The 17,148-nt window shown below is 34.9% G+C and overlaps 1 protein-coding gene across 2 annotated transcripts; it reads right to left on the bottom strand.

Moving 5' to 3' along the window:
• Positions 1–271: 271 nt before the first annotated feature.
• On the bottom strand, positions 272–12,923 carry LOC140052731 (fucolectin-5-like). 2 transcript variants are annotated; one of them, XM_072098427.1, is made up of 7 exons: positions 12,840–12,923; positions 12,178–12,291; positions 10,764–10,853; positions 2,190–2,406; positions 1,634–1,894; positions 1,237–1,348; positions 272–435 (listed from the first exon to the last, which is right to left on the bottom strand). In XM_072098427.1, exons 1-4 carry the CDS (start codon positions 12,901–12,903, stop codon positions 2,207–2,209), a joined length of 468 nt encoding a protein of 155 aa, XP_071954528.1. In that variant the 5' UTR covers positions 12,904–12,923; the 3' UTR covers positions 272–435; positions 1,237–1,348; positions 1,634–1,894; positions 2,190–2,206. The 2 variants fall into 2 exon arrangements, with proteins under 2 accessions (XP_071954528.1, XP_071954530.1); XM_072098429.1 differs by lacking the exons at positions 272–435; positions 1,237–1,348; positions 1,634–1,894; positions 2,190–2,406 and adding an exon at positions 10,220–10,287.
• Between the last annotated feature and the right edge of the window lie 4,225 nt (positions 12,924–17,148).

Raw genomic sequence — 17,148 nt, 5'->3', positions numbered from 1 at the left:
TTATATAAATAAAGATGTATGGCATGTGCCATTCCAGATTTATCAGTTGTTTGATTTTGAAATAATGCAATAATAATGGCATAGCAAGACAATAGCAAATAATACATAGATTCACTAATTCAACCGTTATAATGTTACCGGATAATTATATTAATTAGGAAAAACTTTAATTCTGAAATTTTAATGAAAATTGCTAAATATGCCACTCAATACTTATTATAAATTTTCAGTTAGTGAATTAGGTTTAAATTTAAAAAGAATCAAAACACAGCAATTAAATGTGAACAGTAATTTCCAACCATCTCATGGGGTTTTTTTTTTCTTAGTAAATGAGTAGGTTATGGTTGCAATACAGAACAGTATATTGCATCATCTTCTTTCTTCTTGCTGACTGTAAATGTGTCCTACTTATATTTCCATTTCCATTTATAGTACCTAAATAACACATCAGTTATAAATTTGTATTAAAAAGTTGAGCTAACAAATTGTTGCTTAATTCTTATTTATTTGTTACATTTATACAATGTTAAATATTGGAGAATTTGCATAAACCCACATAAAAAGAACAAAACAAATTTCAATAAACTAGCATAATTTGTTCAAAATCATCCAATTAGTAACAGTCATATGAAAAGAAAAATAACAACTTATGGAATTATACTTGCTGTAAGTAATTAATAATAGTAATTATATTGTTTTAGGAATAATAGCATGCAATCTAATAACATTGTTTAATATTCCATTGTTCTGAAAGGGAGAGAGAGTATAGGATTTTTTTTTTTACTTTTTACAAATGATTCTTAGACGCCTTTTTAAACCTTAAAAAATAAAGAGAATAGGGCAGCCAAATGATCCGCCTTTTTGTATTATTATAAAACATACATACATACGGTATATTTACAAATATATATATAAATCAATGTGTTGCGTATCACTGTGAAAATTATATAAAAATCATACTGTAAATTATAGAAACAGTGCTCATAATTCGGAACATGATCTCATAATCTTGTCGAGCATTGGCGAAAGTTCTTTATTTTTTAGTTGTATGAAAAAATGTCTCTGGCGGGATTCGAACCTCTCGCTTACATGGCGAGTATCATACCACTAGACTACAGAGCCATTATGATATTATCATAGATTTTTACCCACCAGATACATCCTCTCTGAACTTTCGCCAATTCAAAAGCTTTAATCAAAATTGAAAATAATGAAAATAACAGAATATTACTGTACCTGACAACCACAATTAAAGCTAATACCAAATTAGCAACGAATATACATAGGACTACGAGAATTGCTACTTGACCACTAGCGCTAATAAATTTATGGCCCTCATCAGAAAAACCTACGTTTTAAAATAAATTTAAATATTGAGTATTAAGGGTTGGATATAATAATTTGTATATGTGAATTTAATTTAATTTTAAAAAAGGTTTATCTAACTAAATGTATTTCATAATGCCAATAATAAGGAAAACCATGATGCAATAAAAATGATGATAGGCCTAGTAATCAGTAGAATTGAATTGTTATGAATGTCTACTTTTCTCTTGCTATTGCTTACAATTAATATCAGTCATCAACATAAGTGTTTAACGTACTGTTAAAAGTTATGCCAGTCAGTGCTTACAAGAAAGATATGTCTGATCCATGACATGGACAACGAATGAACAACTTCCTACATTTCCAGTACCATCTGTCGCAGAACAGGTGACAATTGTTGAACCAACGTCAAAGATGGATCCCGATGCAGGTGTGCAAGTTGCTGATATATCGTTAAGCAAATTGTCTGTTACTATGGGGTTCTTCCAGGTGACTGGATATTCGTACTGGTCGGTGCTGTTGTTAACTATGATAGGTTCAGGACACACTAGATCTGGTTCCTTATTATCTGAAGAACATACAAATACACATATAATACGTATTTTGATCCTAAGCCCGTTATCGGACACGATGAATAGCGAAAAGAGATATAACAGTATTAATTTAAAATTAAGCTCTTTAAAGTATTGATAAATACTATACTATAAATAGGTATTAATTTTAGTTTTTTTCCTCCACAAATGGCCCTAAAGGTGTGTTTTGTACGCATAGGTCTACAATTGTTTTTAATGATTTTTTAGAAATTCCATAGATGGTGAGCAATAACTGTAAAGGATTTATTACTAAGTTTAATATGTACTCACCTGTGTAAACCTTTACTTCACATAAATGTAAGATATCCTCGAAGCTGTTTATATGCAGTAACATACCGCCCAGAAATAGGTGGGTTGCATGACATCTCTATAGGGTTTATTGCGATTGCATCCATTCGTGATATAGTCAATGCACATTGTGCATTACCCGAAAACGGTGGAGCCTTGTTATTTCCAACACAAACCTCTGCTCCTGCTAACCTCTCAGCTTAAAACAAACAACTCACTGTTAATAACCAGTAATTAACATTAACATGCGTTAGGCGCAAAAAAAAACACAAAATGCAAATACATGATATACTCAGTTTGTTTGTTTCGGTACTCGAAACAACATCCGTAAAGCTGACACAGCTTATTTCCAATGGTGTTTGTACTAACAATTAACAGTTACAATAACATTAACAATTCACAGCTTTCCACAATTTGTTTCCATTTTTTTCTGTTTATGGCAGGATGGTTTGTTATTGTGTTAGTGTCTACTAGTCCTTGTAAGTCTTTCTTTATTTGATTCATCCAGTTATTTCTTGGTCTTCCTACGGGTCGTTTTACTTTCCTGTTAGTTTCCTTCATTGTTTGTTTGATTGGGGTATCATCCGGTAATCTAATTATTTGTCCATACCATTTTAGTCTCCTTCGTTTAATTCTTTTACTCCATTCTTCTTGTTTTGTTATCTCGTATATTTTCGTGTTACACACTCTATCTGTTACTTTAATATCTATCATCTTTCGCAACATTTTCCTGTGATATATATCTATACTCTCTTGTAATTTTTGGTTTAGTACCCAGAGTTCACTGTTATATAAGAAAATACTTGCTATGTATGCGTCAAACAAACGGGATTTCACGTCTATAGACATCGTTTTGTGTTCTAGCGACGACTTCAGCTTGTTATATGCCATAGCTGCTAGTGATTTTCTTCTTTTAATGTCTTTTTCTGTGTCCAAGTTACTACCGAGGTATTTGCATTCTTCCCATTTACTATCGGTGTTTCTTCCTATTAGGTATTCTTCTGTTTTACTTTCGTTTATCTTTAGATTGAATTCTGCTAATTTCTCTGTTACATTTTTCTTTATTTTAGTTATGTGTTCTTTTGAGTCGCTAATAAATGAAATGTCATCTGCATACTGCATCTGGATATTAAGCTGTTGTAGGGGTAGTGGTGTTGTGTTTGCTGATTCGAGTGCCTTTGCTAGGTATAGTGTGAACAGTATCGGAGACATACAGTCACCTTGTGGTACTCCTAGTGTAGTAGTAAACAATTTTCCTGTCTGTTTTCCAATTCGAACGCTTAATTTTACATTGTTTATCAAAACTTTCAACATGTGTAGTTCATCATCTTGTAATATATGTGTCAGTATGTCGAATAGAGTATTCCTCCGCACCGTGTCAAATGCACTGGTCATGTCAAGTAGTAGTAATATTATTTCGTAGTTAGATGACGCAATTGCCTTTTCTGCTAACATTTTGCATGTATGTACATGTTCGGTAGTGCTTCCAAAGATTGTATAGCGCCGCTACGCGGCGCAAGATAGGTAACTGGGTGAGACCTTTGTAATCCATGGACGCCATTCCGGCGGACAAGTTTGAACCGGAATAAAGTCGTCGTCAAGGCAATATCCACAATGTTTCGGTTAAAGAATGAAGTTGTCTAACCAAACATATAAATGTAAACACACAGAATTAATCGGAAAGTGTCCAGATCCCAAAGAAACTTTTATTTTACTTTGTTTACATAATTTCTTCCCTTTTCCATGAATCAATCATAAGGATGGTTAACAACAGATACTTCGAGGCGGACCGCAAAATTTAAACCATTTACATTTAAATCACAATAATAACCTGTCCGCCCGAATGGCGTCCATGGATTTACTGGGCGCGTAGTGTTATAAGATAGGAGCTTGGCAACAGTTACCTATCTTGCGCCGCGTAGCGGCGCTATATAATCTTTGGTGCATTGTCCTCTGCGATACGCGGCCTGTGTTACAGGGACATGTTCATCTAATCTGTCGTTTATCCTATTTAGTAAGCATATTGCTAGCATTTTCCCAAAGAACTTATAACACAAGAATCTCCTGTTCTTCAATTTGCATTCAAAACACAGTATCGGAAGTAAATGGTTAAAAGGTCAAACTGGGCGACGCCATTTCACAGCATGGAGCAGCGCCCCCTCCAAACTAGGAAGTCAATTACTCTACCCCCTAGAGTATTAGCAGATCCTCTCTATGATTTTGACTTTCTAATTTGATGCGGGCGCCCTACTCCTCAGTCAATTACTCTATACCCCCTAGAGCATTAGCAGAACCCCTCTATGATTTTGACTTTCTAATTTGATGCGGGCGCCCTACTCCATGGCTCATAATGGCGCCACCCATAGCTCTATTCTATCCCACAATGCCTTTCGAAATTGTTACGCGCTTCGGACGAACAGGAGATTCTTGTGTTATAAGTTCTTTGATTTTCCTAAGAACCGACAGTAGGATGATGGGTCGGATGTTTTTTGGTGGACCTTTTATCTTGCCTGGTTTCGGTATTGGATGCAATATGCCTTCGTTGATTTCTTTAGGTATGTTTCCTGTTTTAGCTGTTTGGTATATATTTTTGCTACAGGCCCGTATCCAGGGGGGGTGCGTTGGGTGCAGACGCACCCCCCCAAGTCCCAAAAGGTCCACTATTTCCTCGGTTGGTATTTTTTCTTGTCTTGTTTAACTAAAGACAATATCATTATATATATACAAAATTTACATTATCAATGGTATACAAACAAAAATATGCTAATATAAAATGAAAAAATACCGGTAATTAAATTACGGAATCTGAACTGACTACAAACTCGATGTAAAACATGCGCAGTCGATCATGTGACGACAAGCAATAGCTTAGCGCTTCATGTACGCGGTACGCGGTATAATATACAGTAAAAACGTTCGCGTTCACTTCATATAGCTTCAGCGCCTAGAAAACCACGATGTTCCATTGACCGTGAGAGTATGTCAGAGGGCTAATATGCACTTTTATGCATTCATTATTGCCAGCGATCTAACTTACTAATAAACATTAGCTAGGTACGCACTTGTCTGGCGGTATCCTTTTGTACGAATCGTTCAACGTTGGGTCGAGACGCGTGATATCAAGTTTCATCCAGGGACCAAAATGTGTAATGTAGTTATTTTCCAGGCGAAGTTTACCGACGGTTACCGAAGGGAACACGTGTACTTTTTGTCGGGGAATATAATATACAGTAAAAAGCGTTCGCGTTCACTTCGTAGCTAGCTTCAGCGCCTAGAAAACCGCGACGTTTCATTGACCGTGAGAGTACGTCAGAGTGATAATATGCACTTTATATGCATTCATTATTGCCAGCGATCTAACTTACTACTAAACAATAGCTAGGTACGCACTTGTCTGGCGGTATCCCTTTGTACGAATCGTTCAACGTTGGGTCGAGACGCGTGATATCAAGTTTCATCCAGGGACCAAAATGTGTAATGTGTTATTTTCCAGGCGAAGTTTACCGACGGTTACGTCGTGTACTGCGTCGACGTACGCTACACTACAGCAAAAACGAATTATGTTAATTGTTCGTTTGTTCACCAATTTTTTAATTTACAAGTAACCTTCTGTACCGTGGGGCACCTAAAATAAATTTTTCATCTATTACTAAACAAAAAAACATGCCATTTTCGCTTAGCCAACATTATAGCTATAGTTATTACATTTTCAATATCCTGTATGTCATGAATTTCTCACCACTCGGAAGTCCAGATGGTACGCATGCATACACCTGGGAGGAATAAACTTTTTTCCCCGACTGAAAAAGGTCTACGCTTGCGTTTTTTAAGCCTCTAGGCCTGATGTTTCCACCAAAGTATAAAATGCAATTTTTTGAAGACCTGCAGCTCTAGTTTTAAACATTTTCTTAGCTCAGCCCCAACAATAAAGCTGGTCATATTTCGAAGAACAAGAAGTACATTTTCCGAGACCTAGCATCTCTATTTTTCAAACATTTCTTAGCTCAGTCACAACCCATGATAGGGACTTATATATTTTTTTTCATGTTTTGAAGTATAATAAGTCCAATTTCCGGGACCTCCAACTCTATTTTTCTAAATTTTCTTTGAACTTTTATTTTTTAAATTGAAAAATATGGATTGAAACAGTCATCGCGCATCGTTTTTTTGCACGCAGTATTTTATTTATGCATTATAAAAAATGGAAAAAATGGCTACCCTAAATCTGATTAAAAAGACCTCAAATGACGCTAGAACGCGTTGCTTCCGGGGGCTTTGCCCCCCTGGACCCCACCGGGGGCTCTTGGCGCCCCTGGCCCTCAGCCTAGTGATGCTCGCTTCGCTCGCATAGCCCCCTCATCGGGGAATGTAGCCCCCGCGTCGGGAAGATCCTGGCGCCACCCCTGCTGAGTTGGCCTCATCATGAAAGCGTTAAGTTCTGGTGTCCATCGTTCAACTAGCCCAAGCCACAACAGACAGTCTTACATCAGTCTTTAGAACGTCAAATAACGCAAATTTTTCCAGGGCCTTCGGCCCCTGGACCCTGACCGGGGGCCCTTGGCGGCCCCCTGGCCCCCAGCCATTGTTGCTCGCTTCGCTCGCACCCCCTCATTATAAATGCTGCATACGGGCCTGTGCTATGTGGTTAAAAACTTCTATAGGTGCATATTTTGAGCGGGGTTGGTGAAATCTGTCCATAATAGGTTACTTTTCTGTCCATAATAGGTTACTTTCTGTCCATAATAGGGACTAGAGGGCGCTGTTGTTTGTCCATAATAGGTGACTTTCATAATTGGCTGTCCAAAATAGGTGACTTTTTGTCCACAATAGGCGAGTTTATTGGAGTAGTGCGCCATCCATTGTGTTGTCCATAATAGGTGATTTTTTTGGCGTACTCGTACGTACGTAGTTTATTTCGCGAGTAGAAGTAATACTAATTTGCTTTCTGTTCAGACTTCGAGGCTACCTAGGCCTAATTAGTATAAATATTTAAGTCTTTCTAGCCTAGGCTAGTCCTGTTAGTTAGGCTACCTCTATATAGGCCTACTAGCCTAGGCCTAGTCCATTTGTTATTGTCCACTAATAATAATGAAATGTGAAATTTATTCAGCAACAAATAATTTAATTTGAACTTCATTTTAGGTTTGATAGTATGGACAGACATTACGCAACTTACCATACTATTGCAAGTTTAAATAAATCACCAAACGAACCCACACGTTCTTTTACAAAAATAAAAAATACCCCATAATACTCTAATATTAATAATAATATTGATAAAGTTTTATTTTTTTAAGATAATGAAATGTAAACTGTTATTTTTATAAATGCATTGGTGTTTCAATGTATTGTTTCTTTGGACTTATTTTGTTTTGTTAACAGTAATAATAAAAATCAATTTAATATTGAAAAAGACATCACAGTTCAGCACTTCATTTCGTCATTTTAGGTCCTCCCCTATTTCAAAATTCTGGATCCACATAGCTCAATGACAAACCATCCCAGTCTAAAGTGGATCAACAGCAGCACATCTCATCCATTTATTATATTGTTTAATTAAATGAATCAATTTTAATGTTTAATACTAATAAGAAATACGACAAATCAAGTTTACATACACGCTGTGTACAATCAACACCTTTGTTCTGTATTCAGAACAGTTTATTCAAAATCTAAATCACATTTAAAAAATACTGAATTATATTATTTTTAAAAGTGTAAAAACATGGTTAAACTACAATTTAAAAAATAGCAAGGATAAATAAAATGCACCATAATGATTATGTTTATTACTATAATTATTGATCGATGATTATGATCAAAAATAATATGTTGAAGTGATGTACTTTTTCATTTCAGCAGCATACTGTATATGAGCAGAATATCAAACATCTGTATGCCTATAATAAAAAAAAGGTATTGTATAATGCAAGAAACTTCAATCTTAGTAATGCTGAGACAAATTTTCATGTTGTATGGTGGGAAACAGTTATGTTTAAATATTTTATTGCATTTAAAAAAAAGATATGTAGGATTGTTTTACTAAATTTAAGTTTATACCAGTTGTTAGAGTCAATTATTACCATACTCACTATATGAAAACTGATATTAAATGTTTTAAAGACAAATGCTTTATTGAATGAATGCTTTAATAATATAACATTCAATTAAATTTTGAAATATTGTCTGCATGAATTTGTTAGTGGATTTATCTATTCTTTGTACTGTGATTGTAATGTTTATAATGAATGGAAATAAAAAAAAAATATCTACTTTTAATTTCTTAGCAATTCAAATGAATAGAATATTTCAAATCAGAATGTTAAAAATTAATTTTCATGTATTGTCAGTTTTTCTACTACGGTACTGATAAAATTCAGTTTGTCTCTCTGAAAATGTTTGACTAAATTGTATCCTTCTTTTCCGAAGATTACTTTTGCAAACAAATACTTTTTCTAAATAGGCTTCTTCTTGGGATTTTACAGTATCTTGGTCATATTGAAAAATGTCCTAAAAGATGTAGGCCTAGTGGGTTGTATGTAAAGTATTTTTCTTCAATTGTAGGTTGGGCCTATCTGTTACTTACCCTAGTTAATAGAAATGTCCATGCTACTGTACTATAACATTGATCAGAAGATACACTGTACACAATCTTTGATACATGCAAAAAATATGGGAAAAATTGAGATTTAAATAGATGACATAATTAATAACATACAGTAACAATAGCTCTGGCTCTACTATACTGCCAACCTACTAACTGTCCGAACTGTCTGGATAAGACTCATTCATTCAAAAAATAATTTAAAAAAACAAAAAGGTCAATCTAGCAATCTAGATGTCTGTGATTTGAAGACAAACTACCAATAGGTCTAGTAGACTAGGCTAGTAGTAGCTGATTTCAGTCTTTAAAGTATAGTAGTGGGCGGTGGTGGCAGTGGTATTAGTAAAAGACTGTATAGTGACTAGTCCGCCAGACCTGACCTGCAGTTAGGCAGTATAGTTACGAGATGAGTCTGTAAAATATTCATATTAAAATAATAAAAAAACAGATAATGAGGATAGGCCTAGTTGTTTGTAGTAGGAAACCTATCTACCTAATATGAGCCCATGTCATTTTTATTCCTACTGTAGCAGGGAGGTACCCCCTGCTGTAAGGTAGGCCTAGAAAAAAAAAGCTCACATTTCATTAGTAATAGTGGACAATAACAAATGGACTCCAGCTAGGCCTATAAGCTAGTAGTAGTACTATCTATGCCTGAGGTAGCCTAACTCTAAAACAGGACTAGCCTAGGCCCTAGCGGCTAGAGAGACTTAAATAATTATACTAATTAGGCCTCCTACTAGCTAGGCCTACAGTAGGTAGCCTCGAAGTTTGAAGAGAAAGCAAATTAGTATTAACTAATAATACTACTTCTACTCGCGAAATAAACTACGTACGTACGATCGAGTACGCCAACAAAATCACCTATTATGGACAACACAATGAATGGCGCACTACTCCAATAAACTCGCCTATTGTGGACAAAAAGTCGCCTATTTTGGACAGCCAATTATGAAAGTTACCTATTATGGACAAACAACAGCGCCCTCTAGTCCCTATTATGGACAGAAAGTCCCCTATTATGGACAGAAAAGTAACCTATTATGGACAGATTTCACCAACCCTATTGCATATTTTACCATTTCAGAGTATACTTGGTCACTTCCTGGGCTTTTATTATTTTTTAAGCATTTCGCTGCTTTGGCAACTTCATCACCTGTAAAGGGAGACTTCATTTCAATAGGTTTAATGTTTTCGTTTATAGGTTTTTCTTGTGATTTGTGATAGACGTTTTCAAAGAAATTGCTAATTATTTCTACCTGCTCTTCTTCGTTTGTTGTTATACCGAACTCTGTTTCTACTACAAGTCTTTTATTTTCGTTAAGTTTTAGGTTTTTTACTGCTTGGTACATTCTTGTTGAGTCATCTTTGAATTTTTCAATTTCAGCTATCTTTTCTTTTAGTGTGTCTTCTTTTTCTTTTTTTTTTACATTACCAAGATGAATCTTTATTAGCACGTTTATGCTTATTTAATATCTGATGGAAGATTATTCATAAATAAAATGTTAAAAACATTAAGGTATAATAATATAGGCTTGAAAAAGTTAACTTATGTTCAGATAACCAACTGCGTTTAATTGTTTCTATCGAGGCGATGTCGAGAATAAACCGTACACTTTTATTTTAGGTTACCTGGAGTTTATTTTTGGAGAAATGAACTTATACCAAAAAATCAGGCTGAGTCAGCATAGTCGAAAATAGTTTAAAAGTATAATAACTAACTGCCCATCGATAATATAGGTTGATTAGACTATGGTTTAACAATTCATATACATTAAAAGGAGACTTAATGTCGTATTCTGCTTAATATACATCCTAAATTAGACTACTGTACTTTAATGGTAAGTCTATGGAGATAAATAGCGACTCTTTAACACCTTCGACCGCGGTCACGACTAGAATTAAATGTACATGCAAATAGATACTGAGTTTAATATATTGTTATTACTTACCACAACAATCTTCTCTGTTAAATATAACAATCTTTGAAATTACTTTTTCCGTTCCGAGATCAACATACCACCATGGATTATTCATGAAGGCTTTCAATTGGAAAAAAAATAAAAATACTGTTTAAGAATCTATCAATTGTCTATTCATAACAAAAAATATACAGAAACGTTCACCTTGCCATAGAATGATAACATGAAGTATTGTTCAATATTGTTCAATATTGGAAGCACAAATAACAACTGTATCCAAAGCAGCATGCATATCGATTAGGAACCTTGGTCGTATTCGCGGTAATCTTAACAAGAAAACAGCTGAATTGATTGTACACTCATTTGTCACTTCTAAAATTGACATTGGTAATGCCTTGTTGTTTGGCATACCAAAATCTCAAATACAACGTTTGCAGCGCTTGCAAAATATGGCAGCTAGAATTGTAACTTATACAAAATCAAACGCTCACATAACTCCTGTCCTGATGGATTTGCATTGGTTGCCTGTTCAACAACGTATTAAGTACAAACTTGCGTTGTTTGTATTCAAGATCCTAAATGACAGTGCTCCGCTGCTTATTTATCTGACCTTGTGGATCGTTACGAATCATCCCGCAGAGGCCTACGATCATTGTCACAAAACCTTCTTCAAGATCGTAGAGCGAAAAATCAGTGGGGTCAGAGATCTTTTTACGTTGCGGCCGCAAGTGTATGGAACAGCTTACCAGCAACAGTTAAATGCTCAACTAGTCTAAACAGTTTCAAGACCAACCTAAAGACGTCGCTATTCGCTGATGTTCTCGCACGTTGTTAATGCACAAAGCGCCATGAGCGCCACATGGGTGGAGGATACCGGCGCTATATAAGTTTTCATTTATTATCATTTATTATTTGTTCTTAATGTTTCACTTTCGGTTATCATTTTTCATTGATCATTAAACGTTCGATTGAACTATGTTTCGGATAGGAAACCCAATTCATCGTTTGTAACATACGCTAAACCCATTGAATACATGTTATTGCAGGTGAGGCCGTTAGTGTCATGTTTTTCTCCTATCAGGTTAAGGCAGAAACATAAGTAATTCATGAGATTTATTATGGAATATTTGATCGAAGTTCATGCTTATATATCGCCCCTATAATTTCCAACTGTATACCATAAATAATCTCTGCTTAAGAAGGATTGGAAAACAATAATGCAGGCGGAATAGGATATATAGGATGTCAGTCATGTTTACAGTATTTAGCCAAGGTTTACATTATAAAACAAATACAACTACTAAATTATTTAACGTTTGAATAAGAAAACTATTTGGAAATGTTTTATGTTTTTGATGCTAGTAAAACTACGTTAACAAGTATTGTTATAGAATATGCATCAATCCTAGAAATAGATAATTAATTAAAACGCATTATCACTTACTAGTGTGCGTACATGTACGTTTGCTGTACTGTCCATTTATTCCACCGTCAACAGCATACGAAGCAGGACCATTTCCATGTGTTGTACTTTGTCTAGTTGTTTTGAACTCTGACACTAGACAATTTTTGACAAACATTTTAAAAGCTATAATTATTCTTCAACAGTACAATGTCATACTTATAAAGACATGCTGTCATTTCAATTGGCAGATAACTACAATCAAATTTAGAAACAACGCTGGGTGTGTAGTGAATTCGGTTCATAATTTTAGCCCAAATTCCTTATTTGTTTTAGTCTTGATTAAGATTACAGTTATAGTTTTTGGTGTAGTCGACCTATTCGGATGTATACTAAAAATTGGAATGTCTGCTGCAGAGGTAAATCGTATTATTATTATATTGTTTTGACTAGAAAGTCATACCTTTTCTAAATGAGAATTGTAATGTACAACCGTGCATTTCTCTTTGGTATCTCTACATTTTCCCATGATCGTAAATTGATAAATCATCTAGTCTTACAATAAAATAAAATACAATACGTTTAAAAAAAGCTTACGGTTTTTCTCAAAATTCCAATTTCAGTATTTTACTAAATTGTTTATAGGCCTACTTAGTAGCCTATATATTAGATTTTAAAGATGTATGAAAATAAACTTGACTTACCTAATTCGAACGTATTGTAGCATGACTGAATGATTTTTGATGTCGATATATGCAGAAAAGCCATAAAACAGACGAAGCTGTACACTGACGGAAACATTGTGTAATAATGGGCCATCAGATGTGACATCATTTATTTAATATGTGAAATGTGTATAAGGTTCACCAGGAAACGCGTATTCAAAGCAACCAAAAGACTTACCTATTATTGGTTCAAAATCTTCTGTATCCCAGTATTACTACTACACACAATCACAACACTCTACCATTCTTTATACTTTTTTAGCATTTGTTAAAATATTTAAAGGGGGATTCTGGGTTTAAAATTGGTTTTAAATATCGTTTATTTATTAAATAAAAAATATTATAACAATATAGACATGTCAGAATGAAGAAGTATTAACGAGAAATTAAAAAAATTAAATTTCATATACATTTTAGGGTAAATTCATGGAAAGTCTGTTTTTCAGCAGCTTAGGGAAGCTCATTAATATTCATGAGATATTCACAAGATCACGTCACCAGTGGATTCCAAACTCGCGACGTCATGTACGTTGTGTTTGTCAACTAAAGGCTGGTTTCCTATCGACGTAAGAAGTTGAATTTTGCAACGATTCTTGCGTTTCATACGTTTCTTACGTCTCTTACGAAAGTTGAGAAAAAATTGACGTCGTTGACGTTAGTCAAGATCGTGTCGGGCCACAGAGAAACATCTGTAGTTATGCTGCTCCCGAAAGTTGAAATTTTGGCTGTGAAACACACGTCGTATGCTTACGTCGATTTTAGTGTTGTTACGAAAGTTGAAATTTTTTTCTTACGTCGGTCGGATTTATGACGTATTTGAAACAACATCTATGATTGGTGTTTCTTTTTAGAGCGGGTTTTATCATTTTTCGCGCGAAATGTTGAATGTTGTTATTGTACCTGTAGCTACTCAGTGTCAGTGCAGCACACCAACATATTATTTTTAGTAGATATGCTAGGCCCTAGTATTAGTGATAATACTTAATTAATACTGTACTAATAGGAATGGATTTGACCAAAATATAATCAAACTAGCCTAGGAGCCAGGCTAATAGGCTAGGCCTATGCACTATTGTATGAACCAAAATATGAATTAATTATTCTGGCCTTAGTAGGCCTAGCCTTAAATAGTTTTCAAAATTAAAAAACGGCAAATCATTTCGGGATTCCTATTATTATTAGACCTACCTATGGGCCCAGGCATACCAAAATATAATTTATATTGACAAAACAATATAAATTATACAAAATCAAGCAAACATTTTTTTTTTAAGTTACATAATAATATTATATTGCTTACAAGGGCTTTCTATATCTTATCTTGTTGCAAATGTTCATTTTCGCGACGTTTCTACCGACAAATAGAACAGAAAAATGTCGAATGTTTCAATGCGGATTGTTTATTGCACGTCCATAAATAAGAGTATTATATTTTGATGTGAGTTGTAAACTCCCTGATTAGAACAATATTATATTGAAACTACTGTGCATTTGTAAAGTATGTACATTGTACAACATCGTAAAGTGGGCTAAAATTGTAGTAGTACGGTAAATACATACAAATGTTATTGTCCGGCTATATTTCACTGTAAGGTCATACAAATTACGTCATAACTCTTGTCGCTCATTGGTTGCTTGTTACGATTGCGCTTACGTCTCTTGCGAAAGTTGACTTCAAGTCAACTTTCGTAAGAGACGTAAGAAACGTGACGCAAGGGCGTTCATTCAAGCGTAAGATAAAAAATCCCGGTTTCCTGTAAAATCGGAAGAAAACGTCGTAACGCAACAATTGTTAGGTCATCGGTTTCCTGTAAAATCGTTTGTCGTTACCATTTTTCTTACGTTACGTCGATTTTATAAATTTTCGATCGTAATCGGTTTCCTGTAAAATCCGCATTTCAATCGACGTAGTCGCAACAAAAGTGATGTTCTTACGTCGACAGGAAACCAGCCTTAATTTACATCTCTCTCCCCTGTCAAACGACGACCACCCGATCATTGTGAAATACATTTTTTGTAGATTTTCTAAGCTAGGCCTAAAGTGTAATAATAACAGTAGTAGCATATATTTATTTGACATTTAATGAAATACAAAATTTAGTACAGATACGGAGTCATAAATTATACTATTTTTATACTCTATAGTACAGATCGTATTATCGGCTTCACGTACAATACTACTCTAGGCCTAGCCTAATAATAATATGGGCGAGAGCCATTCTGACTAGGGATTCCATGCCACGATGGCTACGTTAAAACAATGGGGCCCATGGGCCTAGCTAGCCTACTACTAGACGATTGGCCCATAAATAACAAAACCCATCCTATCAACCAAACTCCTAAACAATCTAAACCTAAAACGTTCTACAAAATCGGCTGTAAATATTGAAGCAAAACAAGGTCCGATCGCCGTCCACACGTATGGTGTCCCGATCGTCTAAGTAGGCCTAAAATAAAATAGGCTTAGTTTACTCTCCAAAAAAGCGGATACTCATGCATCAAGCAAGTAGACCAGGTAGTAGGAAGGAGACCTAGCCGATCCGGCCCAGTTAAAAATTGAGCTAGCTAGTGTAGTAGACCCTATGCGAATTGATACTACCAGGCCTTTTACTATAGGCTGCACTACACAAATATTCCAACTCTCTCATTCGAGCTATATTATCTATACCAATCCGGTAGGTCAAGTCGACCTTCAATCAAATACTGTACATCGTTCATGTTGTGATTATAGACGGGGTATACTCGACCCGACCAGTTTGGTATTGTTGTATCTGCTTATCACGTGACGATGCCAGGCATGGGCAGCAGAGAGAGCACGTGTATTTTCGTCTCGCTCGATCCTCAGCAGGAATGTACAGTATACGTTACGCTTCATTGATTTTGATTTTTCCCTAAGTCGGTGCGAAAATCGGCAAACGTAAAGTGCAAACATATCTAATTTTTCACTGTTTTGATGAATTTTCATAAAAAATTGACTTTATAAATGGGAAGACCGACTAAAATTACATCAGATAAGTATAATTTTACAAAAGTAATTGATATGGTTTTTGATAACGAGTCGTCGGAAGATGGACCATTTCACGAATTTCCTATTTTGTAACCACAGTGTGATTTTGCCGTAGCTGCACTTGTAATCTGGCCTGATTTCACAGCCTTCGTTCTGCTTCACTGGGCGCTTATATAAATTGAAACTTTTACCGTTCAAGAGACAAACAAATATATTTTACATTTTTTACTATTCATTTTAAACCCGGAAACCCCCTTTAAGGAAATGGTGAATTGTAAAATTTAGGAACAATCTATAAATGGAAAATTAGAAGGAATTCTAAAGAAATGTTGTATCAAATACGATCAATTTTGTTACACATTCAGTAAATATAATTTTTGTAAAAATAGTATAGTATTTGAGTGTTATTTATATTCCAAACATTTATCAAGATTCCCATGCTGCATTATGATCATCGAATTCATCTCAATAGAAATAATGCTATCATTATTTTAAAGAAACTGAAATCGGTGTCTTCCTTTGCAAGCTTCTTGCCGCGTCGTTGTACACATCTGCATTCTCAGTGGTTACCGTGCTGGTCAAAGTCAATAGTTAGTAGACGAAAGGGGAAGGTAGACGTAAAGGAACGGTAATTTATACAAAATATTAATCTGCGCATGCGTATAATTCTAGTAGCCTATACCTGTACTTCGTTCCGTTCATATCGCGACTGTATTTTTGTTGATTTAACGTTCGGTCCGATATGTTATATATTATTAAAATAAACTAGTATCTAGACTTGTGGTATCAAAAATGTAGAACCCACTATTGCCGCCCATAATTCCCAATTTTTTCTGCCCCTGCTACCTCCCATCTTTATCATAATCAATCATCTCTATGACGGAAATGATATGAATGTATTTATGACAAAATTACCGAAATGTTTTCAAATTATAGTACCATTTAGAAAAACTACAGTATGGGAATTTGTAGCCTAGCCTATATACAGATTACGTTTTCATTACTACAATATGTGTAATTTTTTTCTGTGGGTACAGAAAGTGTATTACCAAAACAATGATATCATTCTACACAATGTGTAAAAGATATCATATTAATAAAACGAATCATCTGCAAATCTGTTTTCTAAGAATACTTATTGGGATTGTTGGTGATCTCTTGATTCCTCGGGTAAATAGATTGTTCACCGGGATGTGGTTGACACAATCTTAATAGCAAGCACTCGATGTAGGAATTCATTTGTCCTCAACTCAAAACAACTCAATGTTTTTTTATCCATCA

This window comes from Antedon mediterranea, chromosome 6, assembly GCF_964355755.1.
Source record: "Antedon mediterranea chromosome 6, ecAntMedi1.1, whole genome shotgun sequence".
Lineage (NCBI taxonomy): Eukaryota > Metazoa > Echinodermata > Crinoidea > Comatulida > Antedonidae > Antedon > Antedon mediterranea.
This window is presented reverse-complemented; position numbering and strand designations above follow the sequence as displayed.